We start from the raw sequence: 17039 nt of genomic DNA, 5'->3' as shown, positions 1-17039 counted from the left end.
GAACTCGGCACCGGGAAGGCCGTTCGGGTCGGCTCGGCTCGGCTCGGCTCGACTCGACTCGACTCGGCTCGGCGCGTGAGTCGCTGCGGTATGACAGCAGCCCGTCGCGGCTGATGCGGATCCGTAAACACGCAGCGGAACCCTGACAACTTCCCCGCTGCTGGAACGTTCTGCACTTCTTTTTTTTTTTTTTTGCCGGTCGGTCGGATCGGCGTGTTTTTTTTTTTTTTTTTTTTTTTTTCCTCCTTCCTGCGCACCCGAGTGAAAATGAGCGCAGCGGCGCGGCGGTTCTCGGCTGCGAGCGCCACTTGCGGCTACCGCGACGTCGCAATGAAATCTGGAAGATTATAACGCCAGAGACGACACCGGAGAGACCGGCGGCGCGCGTTTATTCCTTCTTTTTTTAAAATATTCATCTCCGGTCGGCTCGGTGTGGCGTCGGGGCCCTCGTAACTTTATTTTATCCCCCCCCACCCCCGTCGGCACTCCTTTTTAGCCCCCCCCCCAAAAAAAAAAAGACTCTCTCGTTCTCCGTTCATCTCCGTTTACTGACGCGGACGCCGCGATTCCTGCGCAGCGATGACGGAGAACGCGCCCACACGCAGCCTGGACGACATCGACCTGGCGGCCCTGCGCGTAAGTTACCCGCAAAGTTACCTGTTGTGCGCCAAACACACGCACACACACACACAGACACACACAGAGAGGGCGTTATCACGGGCCGACCTCGGCTGTCCCTTCATTAGCGGCGCAGGCCGCGCACATAATCTCATTATCGCCTTATTACTGCGTAATAATGCCCGTAACGCCGCGGCGTGGACCCAGACCGCGGTCACGTGTCGTGACGCGCATTGTTGACGGCGTGTGCGGTCTGTGTCTGGGGCTCGTGGCGTGGATTTCTCCAGGAGGTCTTCGTTTTTGCCCAAATGTATTAAAATATGGGTTAAAATTCTCTCGGTGGTGTCTTGGTTATGCAGTTTGCAACCTCACGCACAAATCTGCCCTAAAATCCTCTCTTTTTTTCATAAACCACTCGGTCAGCTTGAGCCGTTTACAAAACGATCAAACATTCAACAACTTTCAGTATTTTAACCCCTTAAATGCCAGTTGAAACATTTGTATTATTGATTATGTTATTTTAAAAATCCATAAAGTCAGTGGTGGTAATTAGTCTTGGACATGTAAAAAATCGATTTTTTTTTGTGGCCAAAAACGTACACGCAACAGAATCTGCAATAAAATTCTCGTACATCAATAATTTTTTGTCAGATTTTTTCTCCATAAATCACTTTGTCAGCTTGAGCCCTTTTCAACATGATCAAATATTCAATGATTTTTCAGGATCGTGACTGCCAGTTTAATCATCTGAATTAAAAAAAAAAAAACGTATTTACAATAAATATAATAAAAAATAAGGGAGATGAAGCAGTGGTTATAATTTGAGTCTTGGTCATGTCGAAGATCAACAAAAAAAAGGATTAGATTACATTAGTATTTTTTATGTTGTGCCACATTTTTTTGCTCTTGTACTCTTTGTGTACAAAAATGTACATGAAAAAAATCTAAAGGAATATTGTATGTTGTAGGATTTTTGGCAGTTTTTGTAGTCCTGAGGAACGGGCCACAACGCTGGTGTAAACCCCCCACCTGGTGCCAGGCCCCCCAGGACCTGGACTGGGTGAGGAGGGGTAGGGAATTTCTCACCTGCCAAGTGCGTGGGCCTGAAACGGGGTCACATTAAACTGCAGTGTGGTGTCAAGTCTGTCACGCCGTTATCAAATGAGGAGGCTGTGGCATGAACAGGCCTGAAACCTGTTGTAAGAGTTTCTCGTTTATAATTCCCCCCTTCTCGCTCGTCACGGGTCTGTGGTTTGCGAGAACAACGAGGAAGACAGGGTTCTGGTCTGGGCCTTACTGATTTTAATAAGGTCAGCAGTGTTTGGGATACAAAAGTAGGGGAGGACGGACAGACTGATGGATGTTTCCTGTAATACCGGTTTTTCGACTGTTGGGATTGTCATAACTGGAACAATTCTCCCTCCCAGCAATCGGTTTCCATTTCGTTTTTTTGTACCGGGACACAGCGATTCCCAGAGGACCGAAAAAGGAAAACATTGTCACATTGCGGAACTTATAAGGCTTTTACAAAGTTATTCAACACTGTCCGGTGCAGATACGGTTTCATTAGCATGAGCAGCAATTTCACCGTAACAATGCTGTTGTTAATAAGAAAACCTGACTGGGCGGTTGGATTACATTTACTCCAGAATACAACGTTCATCTAATTGAAGTGAAATATTAAGACAAAAACACTACATATACGGCACCATATACTGTCGTTCAGCTGACGTTGCTTAGGAACACCTGGATGAGAGAACAACTGAGATGAGAGATATGCTAAATGTCAGCATTTTTCAGCTGGAAATAAACCAGCGTAAACAGTTGGACCCTGACTCTCCGTTGCAACGGCTTGTGTGAGGAAGCACCACTAGATGGCGCTACCTGAGCGGGTAAAAACAGTGCATTGCCGTTATGGTTTTAAATCCCCCCCATCTGATAATGATGCAATTTGACAATGGAAAATGCAAGACGTCTCACAGGCACATTTTTTATTTAATTGACAACTATTGCTGATAAAAGTGAATTGATCAATGGCCCAGTCCCCTCCTCTTTAATACACCTGCACCAGAGCCCTGGTACAGTGAGTTCCAGACTGGACGTGGTCGAGCCCCACTTTTCCATTTCCCTTCCGAGGCGGGAGCGAGAGAGAGAGAAGTGAAAAGGGAGCTTTGAGTGGGTGATTCACTTCGGCTCATTGTTTGATTGCTGTCCTATATAACGCCCACTCCGTGCCTCGCACAAACGCTCCGATGCACGCGCACGCATGCAGCGCGAGCGCGGTGCAGAAATAAACGCTAAAGATGCGGTGCGGCGCAGCCTGGCCGATTAGTTACTAATTACCACCAACGTGCCTGCTCCACTGGTACAACCTTTTCATGTCTTTTTCCAACGTTTCTGTCAACGTTTCAAAATTCCCAAATAAATATCACACCCTTCGCAAATATATTTCTTGGCTTACAAAATAGTCCGTGTGGTTAGACGATCCGGCGTTTACAAATCACCGTATTTATTTGTGGATTTCTCGTTTCACAAAAGCCAGGTAGCCAATCAAATGCCTCGAAATGTTATAGCCAATCTCATCAATGATGTTGGAGAGTGTGATTTAATGGTGAAAACGTTGCACTTCTTTCGTGCATTGTCGTGGTCTCTTGGGAAGAATTGCAAAAAAAAAAAAACATTTAAAATGATTAAACGATCATAAAATGAATCGGGACAAAAGTCCCAATTGTAACGCGAATCGTCCAGTGTTTTGTTGTGTCCCCGCTCGCTCATGTCGACACAGACCGCCTGGATACAAGAATACGGTCTGAAACTGCATCGCGTGTATTCACGTCTGTATGTGCAGGTCGAGAACGGCATTGAAATATATTTGTGAGTGCTGTGATATTTATCTCCATACTCTTGCCCCCTCTGCACTGAGCCCTCATGTCATCCAGTGTTGTCCAGCAGCTCTCCGGACAACAGCGACGGGGCTTTGTCAAACCGGGAATGCAACAGGCAGCGTTTGTGACTTGCGACCGGAAGAATGATGCGTTTGTGTAGCGGTGGCGTTACCGGCCTGCATAAAATGAATACCGAGCTGTTTACTGTGAGCACTCTGTGTTCTGCTGAACACATGCGACATATGACGCCGCCCTCAAGGGCTCTTATTGGGGTCTGATTCTTTCAGGAGATTTGGCTTTACTCCTATAGGCTAAACAAATAATTCATTGGTGGCGCATTAGCTTGTTTACTGTATTTCGCAAAACATAATTCCCCATAATTCCATGAATAAACTGAAGGCATATTGTCATAGGGAATGGTCGGCCTAGAGGGTAAGGAAGCATACTCGTCGCCGGAAGGTTGCGGGTTTGATTCCTGAACTGCCAATCATGGCTGCCCACTGCTCACTAAGGGTGACATGTTAAATGCAGAGGACACGTTTTGTGTGTCACCACGTGCTGTGCAGTTCATGTCACAATGAAAAAAGAAACTTTCATATGATCGCGCGTCATGACATGTCCATTTAGATTCTTATTATACCATCAATACTGATTTGCAAAGTTGGGAAAATAAACGTTCAGAAAGAAGAAGAAAGTGAAGTGATTGTCACATGTGATACACAGGAGCACAGCACACGGTGCACACAGTGAAATTTGTCCTCTGCATTTAACCCATCACCCTGAGTGAGCAGTGGGCAGCCATGACAGGCGCCCGGGGAGCAGTGTGTGGGGACGGTGCTTTGCTCAGTGGCACCTCAGTGGCACCTTGGCGGATCAGGATTCAAACCGGCAACCTTCTGATTACGGGGCCGCTTCCTTAATCGCTAGGCCACCACTGCCCCACACCACTGCCCCACAGTTCAGTCAAGCCTGACAATCCTGGCGTTCTGCATCATGTTGCCTTTGGGTGTGAAATTGGGTTAATCGGATGATAATAGACCTCCCTAGCAGTGACTAATTGGTATTCAGTGGTAAGGTAACGTGGTATACAGACTTTACCACACCCTCATGGCATTAAACATAACGTCATAATGAACATGCTCTGAGAGGCTTGTTTTGCTTGAAAAAGTCAGGGCCAGACAAGACCACCCCCAAATGTGTGAGCCATTAAAAAAAACATAATCATATTTGCATTAATATCATAGCCGTCATATGAGTGGAGGTACATTAATGTCATGTGACTTTTTTTTTTTTTAGCTAAAGGGACGTGCAGTAGCTGTGGAACTGAATTTAAAATGAAATTTTACAGTTCGTTTGCTGATGCGTTCTTGGTCTTGTCTGGCTTGCCCAACATTCCAGCAGACATTTAATCACATGACCCATCCGTGCAGAGTCTATTTAGCTCTCGGAGCAGCTCCCACATCCACATTACAGGCCATGATGACGACGGGTGCTGCGAATTGAGAACCCGCCACATCTGCTATGCTTTACAAAATGCCAGTAAAGTTAGTCTGGTGTTATTGAACCTGTTCCTGCATTTGACCATTCAGAGCTGTACCACCATACAAGTTCAAGGGTGGGACAGTACATTGATATGGCAATACATTCAGTTCCCCCTGTGGCATGTTTTGCACTAAGTTTTGCATTTTCTGCCCTTGCTAAACCCTATGCAATGTCTACATAGGCCTAGTAATACACTAAATGAGTGAGAAAAGCACAAAATTGACAAGCAGACAGATACATCTCATAAATCACACATGCGGACCCAATCTTCACATCTGATCCAGAAACAATTAGTTATCTTAATGACTTAATTTTTTTATTAGCAACCACCACCCATATGATCTGCATCCCGATTTTTTTTTTACTTGTTCCTGCCTTTTTCATTCAAACTCGCCACTGCCTTGTAGATGGTAATTTACTGTGGATTTCCTCCAATGGTTGAATTCTGTACTGTGGGGGGGGTGCAAAACCCCGCTCTTTCGCCCACTCTTGTGAAGAACCGATGGATATCGTTTCTGCTCTGTTCATCACTGTGATAAAAAAAAAAACACTAAATTAGGGTGAGCAGATTTGAAGAGAGGGTATCGCTCAACACCCCGTGCACCGGTGCGAAAGTGAGCACAGTGTTGCTGTGCATGGGAACTACTGCCACCAGCTGTGTTTTTTTTTTTTGGTAATTTTTGCAAAAATTGTGGAGTAGGTTTGAAAATATGCGGTAAATACTTAACTTTTGCTATCACAACATTGCAAAAAAACTGGAGGGACTATGATTCTTCCTCTGAATCTACATTATTGATAGGCTGGTGTCATTGCAGAAAAACAAGTAGAGGAAACCTTGGTTTTGTTTCAAAGTGCAATTGCACGGACACTGTGACTGCATTTTGGAGAACTGTCCTGCAGTATACATTTACATTTACAGCATTTATCAGACACCCTTATCCAGAGCCACTTACAATCAGTAGTTACAGGGACAGTCCCCCCCTGGAGACACTCTGGGTTAAGTGTCTTGTTCAGGGACACGATGGTAGTAAGTGAGACTTGAACCTGGGTCTTCTGGTTCATAGGCGAGTGTGTTACACCACTAGGCCACTGCCATCCTGTATACAATATTCCTGAACTGAGCATCAAATCAAATGTTTTTATGAACCACTGTTAAAAGACATGATAAGAGGCATGATAATACTGATGCATCGATTAAGAGATACAAAATGCAATATTTAATTTACAGAACACAAGTGTTGATAACAGACAGAAAACGATTTATTTCATGATACTCAACGCAGTGAGTTCCATAGCCATCATTATGGCAATATTATGGGTGCTGTTATTATACTCATACCACCGTGGATGTCTTATGTATATTTGTATTGCTCACGTCACAAAGCCCTGAGACTCTAGCGGCTTGCCCTTCTTCCCATCATCCTCCTCCGTCGCACCTACCCATCATCTCTTCCCACTCGCGGCCAACTCACCCTCTCTCCCATCACCCTCAGGGTGGAGCGTTAGCATTGTGAATGTCGCCGCTCTCGGCTCGTATTTTCACACGTCCTCCTCTCCCTGTGGCCTTTCACCCCTCAGCGTCTGTCAGCGTATGGACCAAACTGGTTCTGTGGGCCTGAGTGACAAATGACTAAATGACTTTACTAAGTTCACTCATATCTGTAATCTCCGTCTTGTACCAGATCCCCGGTGGTCTAATGGTTAGGATTCAGCGCTCTCACCCATGCGGCCCGAGTTTCAGGCAATATGTGTTTTGGGGGGGGGCGGTAGTGTCCTATCGGGTAAGGAAATGGACTCATAATCAGAAGGTTGCAGGTTAGAATCCTGTACCACCAAGGTGCCACTGAGGTCCCCTTGATCAAGGTACCGTCCCCACACACTGCTCACAAAGGGTGATGGGTTAAATGCAGAGGACACATTTCGTCGCTGCGTATCGCTTTCACTAGTTTTACATCAGAGCTGGTACCATTCAGGGCCGCCTAATCCGGGGTTTGGGGTACCCGTGTAAATAGCAAGATAGATCTGGGCTGTATGGGGACTGATCTGTTTATTGAGCTCTGGTTTCCCTCACCCTCTCTGCCTTTTCTTCATTCTCTCTCTCCCTCTTTCATATGTCCACCTCCACACTGAGGGGGAGAGAGAGAGAGAGAGAGAGAGAGAGAGAGAGAGAGAGAGAGAGAGAGAGAGAAATGGGCGTATTTACGTGTTCCCTCCCAGCTCGGCTCGGCTCTGCGAGTTACTGGATGCAGATGAGAGGGAAACGGTTGCACTGCACATTTCAGCTTCATACGACGCCCACGCTGTACTGAATCACAGCTCTCTCTCTCTCTCTCTCTCTCTCTCTCTCTTTAACCCTCACCCCTCCAACCGTCTCCCTCACACACTGCACAATTCAGCAGATTTTTGCATTTGTGTCTGGATTGTTTTTGGATGTGTGGAATTTTTAATGTATGTGAAAAAATGTCATAATATTGTAAAAGATGTTAATAAATGAACATTGATTTTGTATGTTAAACGTAAAAATAAATAAAATGTTCTTATTAATGACCAAGACCAAGTGCATATTAGAATATCCTTATAATATTATAAAAAGTATTTTTGTTTTTGTAGTTAAATTCAGAAGGTAAATGGTAAACATATGTACTATATTCATTTGATCTGTTTTGTTTTGTTTTTTCTTTTGTTGGCTGATTATTCAAATTTTAGTTCTTGCTATTTTTAGCTAAATGGCCTTCATGATCAGGCTTGAATTGATCAGTGCGCATGTTTCATGGTCCTGCGGTCTTCTCTGTCACCCCTCCAGGACCCAGCGGGGATCTTTGAGCTGGTGGAGGTGGTTGGGAATGGCACCTACGGCCAGGTGTACAAGGTGAGTGAAGGAGAGCGAGGGATGGAAATCTGTGTCTGTGACGATGTAGGGAAAGTGGAACAAATGGAGGTGTGAGGAACACAGCGGTGCGGCTCTATCATGGTATCAGCAGAAAAAAATCATTAAAAAATTAGGGTTTAAACGAGATGTGTTGCATCTTGCACGTCTATATCATCTGTGTTTCTCTTTTTTTGAAAAGCCATATTAAGATTATTGAGAATTTGCTGCATGTGCTTCCCATGCAAGGTGAATATTATAAGATTAGATTAGACTTTTACATAATATAAAGTGTTTTAAGCATTATATTCATGTTCAGAAAGTCCTGTTTGATGACAGGGTCATGTGATCATGTGAGAAGGGGCATCTGTACAAAATGTATGTATTTATGTAATTGGTTTGGTGAATAATGGAAAAACCCAGGAACCCAGATGATCCTCAGAACTCAATATCTCCATAATTCAGGCGGTTCTGCATGACGAGAATCTGAAAAAATGTCAAAAACCAACACGCTTTGCCACTGGGGTTCCTAAAGTTTTGAAAGTCCGCCCCCCCCTCCGTGGTGATAGATGAGCAGCTATCAGACAGATGGATTGTCTCCCCCCCTCAGGGCCGGCATGTGAAGACGGGACAGCTGGCTGCCATTAAGGTGATGGATGTGACTGAGGAGGAGGAGGAGGAGATCAAGGCGGAGATCAACATGCTGAAGAAGTACAGTCACCACCGTAACATCGCCACCTACTACGGCGCCTTCGTTAAGAAGAGCCCCCCTGGCCATGATGACCAGCTCTGGGTGGGCGGGGCTTAACATGAACCAGTAGCTGCTTACGCTTAGATGTCTTTACAATCGTTTAATTGTATTTTGTGTGTGTGCGCACTCTGCTGCTGTAGCTGGTGATGGAGTTTTGTGGTGCTGGCTCAGTGACTGACCTGGTTAAGAACACAAAAGGAAATTCATTGAAGGAGGACTGGATCGCCTACATCTGCAGAGAGATACTGCGGGTGGGTATCTTGCACACACTCAACCAAGCATGAGCCAGGATACGTACAAAGCATTCTTCTGAAGGTGTGGCATCGTTGCACACACAGGTGCACTAGCCCTGACCTTTGACCTGCTTACCCCCCTGTCCCAGTTTGATGTTGTTTGTCCACCTGCTCACCTGCCTGCCTCTCTTCTAACAGGGCTTGTCCCACCTACACGCTCATAAGGTCATCCACAGAGACATCAAGGGTCAGAACGTCCTGCTTACCGAGAATGCAGAGGTCAAACTCGGTAAGCTCTGTGTGTGTGTGAGTGTGTGTGGGTGCATTTTTTTAGCCTAGTTTTTGTAAGCAGAAGATGCCCTTCTGAATGGACTTAATTTAACAATTAAAACACAGTAATGAACAGCCTCTGGCGATCACTGACACTAATAAGGACTTGACATGGTTGTCAGCATGCCACTCCGGTGCCGTGTGTTTCTGCACTACTGTGTTAAGAGTTAAGTGTCACAAATAGTGTTATTAATGGCAAAGTTCATGTTAATATTAATGTTTCATATAAATATTACAGATTGTTAAATACACATGAATAAAAACATAAGCTTGGATTGAACTAATGTTCTTTTTTTAGGTTTAACCTGTTATGATCTTGGTGATGTAAACGTCTAAAGATCATTCCAAGAGTTCCCTCAAATGCCCCTCAATGTTTCTGTTTACAGCATGTATCAGACGCCCTTATCCAGACCGACTTACAATCAGTAGTGACAGGGACAGTGTCTTGCTCAGGGACACAATGGTAGTAAGTGGGGTTTGACCTGGGACTTTGTGTTCCTGAATACACACTGGACTGACGTTCCGTCAGTGTCTTCTTATGACACCCAAAGTTCTAGTTTGAGAGTGTTTAGGGAATGTTTTCCTGCAGAGGCATGGAGGACGTCTTGGGGACGTTATTTAGCTGGGTCAGCACTTTGCATCCTCAGGAGACATTCCTCTGAAGCATCTTAAGTTCTCCTCCGTACTTTCGGAAGCTTGTTTCCTCGGAATATGCCCAGTAGCACAGTGCACCGCCTAGAAATCACCGTAAAATACTGCTTAGTGCCAGGTTTTTGAAAATAATATATTAGGGGCTGACTTCAATTTTAGGACATTTTGTCTCACATTAGCATTTTTTACAGTGAAATTAGATAAAAAAAAATTATGCACATTAACTTTGTCCTGATTATGCTACTATGAACGTTACCAGAATAAACTCTGCATACACTTTGGCTCATTTTGGTTGCTGTGCATAATTTTGGCCACTCAGTGTCTCCTGGAACATGTGACGCTGGATGTAAAAAGAGAACAATGCGCCCTGCTGACCTGGTTTAATTGCATGGCAGCTCATTTTGAACCTGTTGTGCTCCGAACATATGTTTTGTTTCTGGGTGGGAAAGTCTCTTTAATGACCCACAACATTATCTGCAAATCTGTACAAGTTTTTTTTATTTTTTTTTGATTGACATTAAAATTGGCCTAAATTTAATATTTTGCATCTTGAGTAATATACATGTATCACTTTATGATGTAAATTGCTCCGTGTCACAGTGGACTTTGGCGTGAGCGCGCAGCTGGACCGGACGGTGGGCCGCAGGAACACATTTATCGGCACGCCGTACTGGATGGCGCCGGAAGTCATTGCTTGTGATGAGAATCCCGACTCCACATATGACTACAGGGTGAGTGCACCTGCCCTGAAAGAGAGAGAGAGAGCTATACAAAAAAAAAAACACAACAGCCAGTGGGTTCACAAAATAAATATTAAATCATGCCATTTATGGAAATAAAGATTCTATTGTTCTACAGAGTGACATCTGGTCGCTTGGGATCACAGCCATTGAAATGGCGGAAGGAGCACCTCGTAAGTGAACTGCTGAATTGACATTCTCTCTCACACACACACACTTTAAAGATGATACCGAGCCAGGCATATAAAGTTCAATTCCTTTAGCTTAATCTGCAGCTCTTCTTATTTAGCGTCTGTAATTACTTTAAAAGGCACTCGGCGCATTGCCCAGAGTGTATTTTGACGGCTATAGATCTGCGGTTCGTGTATGTGTGTGTGTGTGTCTGTGTGTGTGTGCTGGAAATGTAGACCACACGGCTGATACGCCTCACCCTGCCCTGCAATCTATACCTCCCGCTGGCTGTAAATCTCCAATGGGCTTTAGTGCCTGATGCTTGTACATCAGCTGGACTATGTACAGTTTAATACAGAAACATGCTCACCACCAAATTTTTGGTCATTGCAAAATGGTGAAACATCTTGCAGATGAAGTCCGCATAAAATGTTCAAAGCAGTATTTGCCACATATGTGTGACCTTGTCATGCAATAAAATGCCCCTGTAATTATTTTCTGTAGTATTTTATCTTTTTTGTCCCACACTATTTGCAAGTGTCATGCATTTGTGTAATAATTTATGACACCAAGAAGAAGGGACACAAAAAGATATCCTCTATCTGGACTAATTAAATATTCTTATTAAATACTTTCTTCTTTACGTAGTTGAATGTGCTGTCAACAAAATCACAGAAAAATGACTTGTGTCTCATGCTTCCACTAGAGTGAAAGCACCGCCAGCATTCAAAAAGTGACTAAAACAACAGCCAGAAAGCATAGGAACTGAGAAGTGGTCTGTGGTCACCACCTGCAGGACCACGCCTTTATTTACCACGTCTTAGTAATTACCCATAATTTCCACCGGTCTTCTATTCTATTTGCACAACAGCGTGTGGAATTGATTGTCAATCAGTGTTGCTTCCCAATTGGAAAGTTTGATTTCACAGAAGTGTGATTGGAGTCACATTGGAGTCACATTGTGTTGTTTAAGTGATCCCTTTATTTGTTTGAGCAGTGTATATAAATGTTTGAAAAAGGGGAGGAGCCTGCAGACATGATTGACAGCTCTCATGCATCCTGCTTCCTCATTCTGGACAATTTACACAATGCAGATTATCAGCACTTTCATTCAAGTGTTCTGATGGCTCAACTGCTGAATGTGACATTACTGTTTAGTGTATGAGTTCTATGGATGTGATGGTGATAAAGGGGACAATTGGTACAGGAAAGGTGGTGGAAAGGTCACTGCCATAATTAGTGGTGGTGTAACACTACACTGATGTCATTTCTCTCTGTCGCTCTCTCCCTCAGCCCTGTGTGACATGCATCCAATGAGAGCGCTCTTTCTCATCCCCAGGAACCCTCCTCCAAAACTCAAGTCCAAGAAATGGTCAGCGCTTTACATTGCCGCCTTTTACCCCACTGTTCCATATGATGCTTTTCTCCTTCTGTGCATTTCTTTACTCCTCCACTCGTCGGAGGAGTGTTTGAAGCTGAAGGGATGATTACAGGGTGTAGGTGGCAGTCGTGGGCTCCAGGGGGGATGGTGCTGGCACAGACCATGATCAGAAATGATCTTTCTTTCCTTTTTATCGCTCTAATTTTATTTATTTATTTTTTTTAAACCGTTTTGCAACTGCAGCGCACTCTGCTGCGCTTCGCCAGTGAATCAAAGTGGGCTTACGTTAACTGCGCCCGTCTCTGGTCACCACCACACCCAGGCCACCAACAGCTGCACATTCCACACGTGCAGCGCTCCCCGCCCTACAGGGCAGCTGTGGGCACCGACCGCTGCAGCCTCCAGTGGCTCCACAGCAGAGCCTGGGATCAAGCCGCTGGTTCAGCCCGTCCACCAGATTATAATCATCCCATCAGCCGTCTGATTGGCCTCCAGTTGGCTTCTAATCAGAAGTCCAGTGGGTTTTTGTTGTCATGCGGTGGGATGAAATAATGATAGGAGAGGGCGTGTGCATGATAGAGTGCAGCTACAGCTGAACCCAGGAGTCAGAACAGCATAAATAAATATCAGGAAGGTATGTGCCCTCGAATCTGGGAATTAGATTATCACCGCGGTAATTCAATCATTCTGATAGTGAACTAGAGAATGTGATCTTTGCTCAAACAAGTTCACTTTTCACACAAACCTTCACTATTTGCTAATAGAAAACTTAAACATTTTAAATTTTTACTTTGTTCATTCAGTGTTTGGTTCCTGCTTAGAACATGTGTTGTTAGAGTGTGTGTGTTTCACAAAAGCAATGTGCTAAAATATTAGCAACAAAGCAAAGCAAGTACCACCCAAGTAGGGTAACACACTGGCCTATGAACCAGAAGACCCAGGTTCAAACCCCACTTACTACCATTGTGTCCCTGAGCAAGACATTTAACCCCGAGTGTCTCCGGGGGGGGACTGTCCCTGTAACTACTGATTAAGCTCTGGATAAGGGCATCTGGTAAATGCTGTAAATGTAAGTGCAAAGCTGAGGGCAGCCATCTTGTTTTTCAAAAATGACGAAAAGTTCCCACTCCTGAATGATATTGAAGGCCATATTAGTTACACCCAGCTGCAAGGCATCATGGGTAATTATGTTTTTAATTGGAAAAACTTTTGTAATGTAGGTTTTGAAACCCCTCAGGCCACCCCAAATATTTTCTTATTTTCTCAAATGTTCTGCATCCCGGTCAGGTCAAAGAAGTTCATCGACTTCATCGAGGGCTGCCTGGTGAAGACATACCCCAGCCGGCCGTCCACCGAGCAGCTGCTGAAGCATTCGTTCATCCGGGACCAGCCCACCGAGAGACAAGTGCGCATCCAGCTCAAAGACCACATCGACCGCACCCGCAAGAAGAGGGGCGAGAAAGGTGTGTGTGTGTGTGTGTGTGTGTGTGTGTGTGTGTGAGTGTTTATTTATTTATTTGCCTCATTAGCATTTTTTTCTCTCTCCCAGAGGAAACCGAGTATGAATACAGCGGCAGTGATGAGGAGGATGAGAACCGAGGCGATGAGCGAGAGTCCAGGTAACAGTGAACCCTCTTTTAACCACTAAGCTGTTACAGGATGACTAGTGGGTGGAACCGAATTCGCATGCACTTGACACTGGACGTCAGGCAAACGTGCCATAGCGACATTAAACTAATCATGCCGTGTGACTGGCTAGTGCCTGAGCTGTATATTGCCATAAACCAATTTGATTGTCTGGTACCTTTTTTTTTTTTTTTTACTTTCTGCTGCAAGCAGCAGAAGTAAAGTGATGCAACGGGCCGACAATTCACTCCAGCAATGCATGACATCATGCCACTCACAGTGAATGTGAGGCGTCTGTTTTGACGGATGCTGTGAATGCAGGAATTGTGAAATATCCAGATATTATATCTGTTGCATTACTTATACTCATGGTAAACCATATAAAATGCTTAATGAACAGGGAAAAGGTCGGATCACCCAATGTCCATTCGCCCCGTCCACAGCTCCATCCTGAACGTGCCAGGCGAGTCGACGCTGCGCCGGGACTTCCTGCGTCTGCAGCAGGAGAACAAGGAGCGTTCGGAGGCGCTGAAGAGACAGCAGGCTCAGCTGGCCGCCCAGCGCCGTGACCCCGAGGAGCACAAGAGGCAGCTGCTGCACGACCGGCAGAAACGCATCGAGGAGCAGAAGGAGCAGCGACGCCGGCTGGAGGAGGTGAGGCGGCGCGCGCCAGCGGCGACTACAAGCACAGCGGTCACAGCTCAGATGGCCGGCCTATCCGCCCGTGGCCCTGCTATTTATAATCCACACGAGAAGAAACCATTCTCCTCTCGTTCTGCGTTTCTGCTGTACACAGAGAACCAGGAACGGCGCTTTTAAAAATACTGGCTCTGTGTTTGTGACTTAGGTTCGTGATGTCAATACCAAACAGCAGCAAACTGTTCTGCCACACACACGTACCAAAGCTAAAAAGCACATCTTTTATATAGAACACATTCATTTTAACCTCAGTCCGGGTGTGATTTTTGACCGAGGAACACCTTGGGGCAGTTATTCTCAGCAGATCACCAGGCTCCTGTTGAAGTGAAGTGAATAAGTACGAAAAAACTAAACAAAAAAGGCGTCATGATATTTTAAAGGTTCCCTACAATTCACATATGGGGTACATGATAATAGTAAAAAAAAAACTTTGTCTGATGTTAATAATTAATCCTGAAGTAAAATGAAGAAGAAAAAAAAAAGTTCTGTTCATAAAAAAAAATGGGCAATATCAGTGGTCTGTTTGCTGTGGACGTTTTGGTGGTTTGCTGTACAGGGATCTGTTCAACACTTGTGTTATGATGTAGACAAGACAAATCAGAATTTTATGTTTAATTACGTTTTGAGAAATTATGAAATGTGACAAACAAAGCAAGATAATAGCATCAATTTAGAACTCTACAGATATACCAGTCCAACAATATGTTCCTTTTACAAAGAAGACCATTGACATTTATATTTAGGATTCTGACGCCTCCCCCTACAGAGCGAACCCATGTTTCATTGCAGCAACACCTGGAAAACAGGCCGCCTTAACACAAGCCTTGATTCCAGGAAAATACTATACAAAGCGTTATACGTTTGGTCTTGAACAAGCTTGTCGATGCTTTTTCCACACAATAAAGAACCAATGTGTCCTTTTTTCTTTGAAAAAGAGAACAAAAGGATGTGACAATGGTGCTGAGACTGCTCCCTGTAGATGGCTCGGGATTAATTGGCAGCGACAAAGGCTGACAGAAGCGTCAGTAATGGAATAAGCATCATTAGCTGGTTATATTTATCTGTGCCTCCCTACAACAAAGGACTTGCCTCTCAGAGGAGGCTTATTTTAATGGGGGTCTATTCAGGGCCAGACTCGCATGCATTCACTCGTGGGGTTTAAGGGTCTGTGCCACACCAGAACACAGGGAGACAAGCCTCTGCCACCCTCAGTTTTAAAAAGTTCACGTGCACCGTACCAGGGAGTGAGTGAGCCAAAGAAAATCCCAGCTCAGTCATCAATTATTAGAGAACATCAGAATCAATGCAGGAGGCGTAACTGCTGCGACATTAATGAACTTTTTTTTTTAATGTAGCATTGATGATATATGGAACGTTGTCACTAATAGGACGTGTTCCGTAATGTTCATAAACATTAGAAGACACACACCTATTAGCAGGAGGGGCTTTAAATCATCCAGGAATGGCATGTGAGAGCTACCTACAGGCTCCACCTATTTTGGGTGTTGCGGTAGAGTACCAACACACATACACGGCCAGATGTAGTGGCATAGAACAGTAGCATATTTAAAATGCACTTGACAAGGCTGCTGCTGGTCAATGACCAGGTCAATGTCATTCTGCAAGAAGGCAGAATGACACACAACTCCCTGTTTGAAACTCCAAGCAACGGCAGCATGGCTTTTTTCCCCCCCGACGCCTTCGGAGAAATGGTTAGAAGTGACTCACATACCTACGTTTCCTTCTCTGTGTCCCCTCCCTTCTCCTCCCGTCTCAGCAACAGAGAAAGGAGCGCGAGATGGTGAGGCAGCAGGAGAAGGGCCCGCACCGCCGCCTGGATGACGTGAGGAGAGAAGAGGACAGGAGGATGGCGGAGAGGGAGCAGGTAGCCAATCACGCGCCGCAACTGCACCACGGTCGTCCAATGAGGAAGATGGGCGTAGCCTTTTGGCTCTTCAGCGTTGCGCCATAAAAGAACCTTTCTGGCCCTGGAATGTATGTGACAGGGTTGCCATGGCAGCAGTTTCTCAATGCGGAGCAGAGTGAAAGTGTGTGTGTGTCTGTGGGCGAGCACTGGGCTCTCGTCCTGCTGTTTTCACATTTGCTGGAATCCACAGTGGCCACATTCCACACTAATGGTCCCGAGTGCCTCTCTTCTCTCTATCCACTACCTGAATTTCTGTGGCTACGCCATATCCTGCCACGCCGCCAGTGTCTCTTATGCGCCGATGCGCCGTCAGAATGATGCTGAGTGATAATCAAGCATTCATATAAACACGGTTAGCTCAGATCATTCCGGTCCAGTTCTCTTGATTGATTGAGTGGGTCGTTTTTTCAGGCACCAAAACCAAAAAAGGTTTTATCCCCCCCCTCCCTGTCTTTTCCTGTCTGTGCAGGAGTTTATCAGGCACAAGTTGGAGGAGGAGCAGAGGCAGTTAGAGATTCTCCAGCAGCAGCTGCTACAGGAGCAGGCGTTGCTCATGGTAACATGTCCCTTCCGGTCCCAAAAAGGCCCTCTCTCCACATCTCGGTATAGTTGCATAGAA

The 17039-nt window shown here is 45.2% G+C and overlaps 1 protein-coding gene across 5 annotated transcripts in view; it reads left to right on the top strand.

Annotated features, from left to right (window-relative positions):
- The first annotated feature begins 239 nt into the window (after positions 1 to 239).
- mink1 (misshapen-like kinase 1) overlaps positions 240 to 17039 on the top strand; it is a 31487-nt gene continuing 14687 nt past the window's right edge. For all 5 annotated transcript variants that reach the window (XM_028982344.1, XM_028982343.1, XM_028982342.1 and 2 more), the window contains exons 1-13: positions 240 to 636; positions 7849 to 7914; positions 8522 to 8704; positions 8803 to 8913; positions 9094 to 9184; positions 10477 to 10607; positions 10735 to 10789; positions 12081 to 12159; positions 13456 to 13631; positions 13718 to 13787; positions 14238 to 14448; positions 16271 to 16378; positions 16890 to 16976. In XM_028982344.1, coding sequence (XP_028838177.1) covers positions 580 to 636; positions 7849 to 7914; positions 8522 to 8704; positions 8803 to 8913; positions 9094 to 9184; positions 10477 to 10607; positions 10735 to 10789; positions 12081 to 12159; positions 13456 to 13631; positions 13718 to 13787; positions 14238 to 14448; positions 16271 to 16378; positions 16890 to 16976 — 1425 coding nt within the window. In that variant the 5' untranslated portion in view covers positions 240 to 579. The remainder of the gene's footprint in view (positions 637 to 7848; positions 7915 to 8521; positions 8705 to 8802; positions 8914 to 9093; positions 9185 to 10476; positions 10608 to 10734; positions 10790 to 12080; positions 12160 to 13455; positions 13632 to 13717; positions 13788 to 14237; positions 14449 to 16270; positions 16379 to 16889; positions 16977 to 17039) is intronic.

This window comes from Denticeps clupeoides, chromosome 6 (genome assembly GCF_900700375.1).
Source record: "Denticeps clupeoides chromosome 6, fDenClu1.1, whole genome shotgun sequence".
NCBI lineage: Eukaryota > Metazoa > Chordata > Actinopteri > Clupeiformes > Denticipitidae > Denticeps > Denticeps clupeoides.
This window is presented reverse-complemented; position numbering and strand designations above follow the sequence as displayed.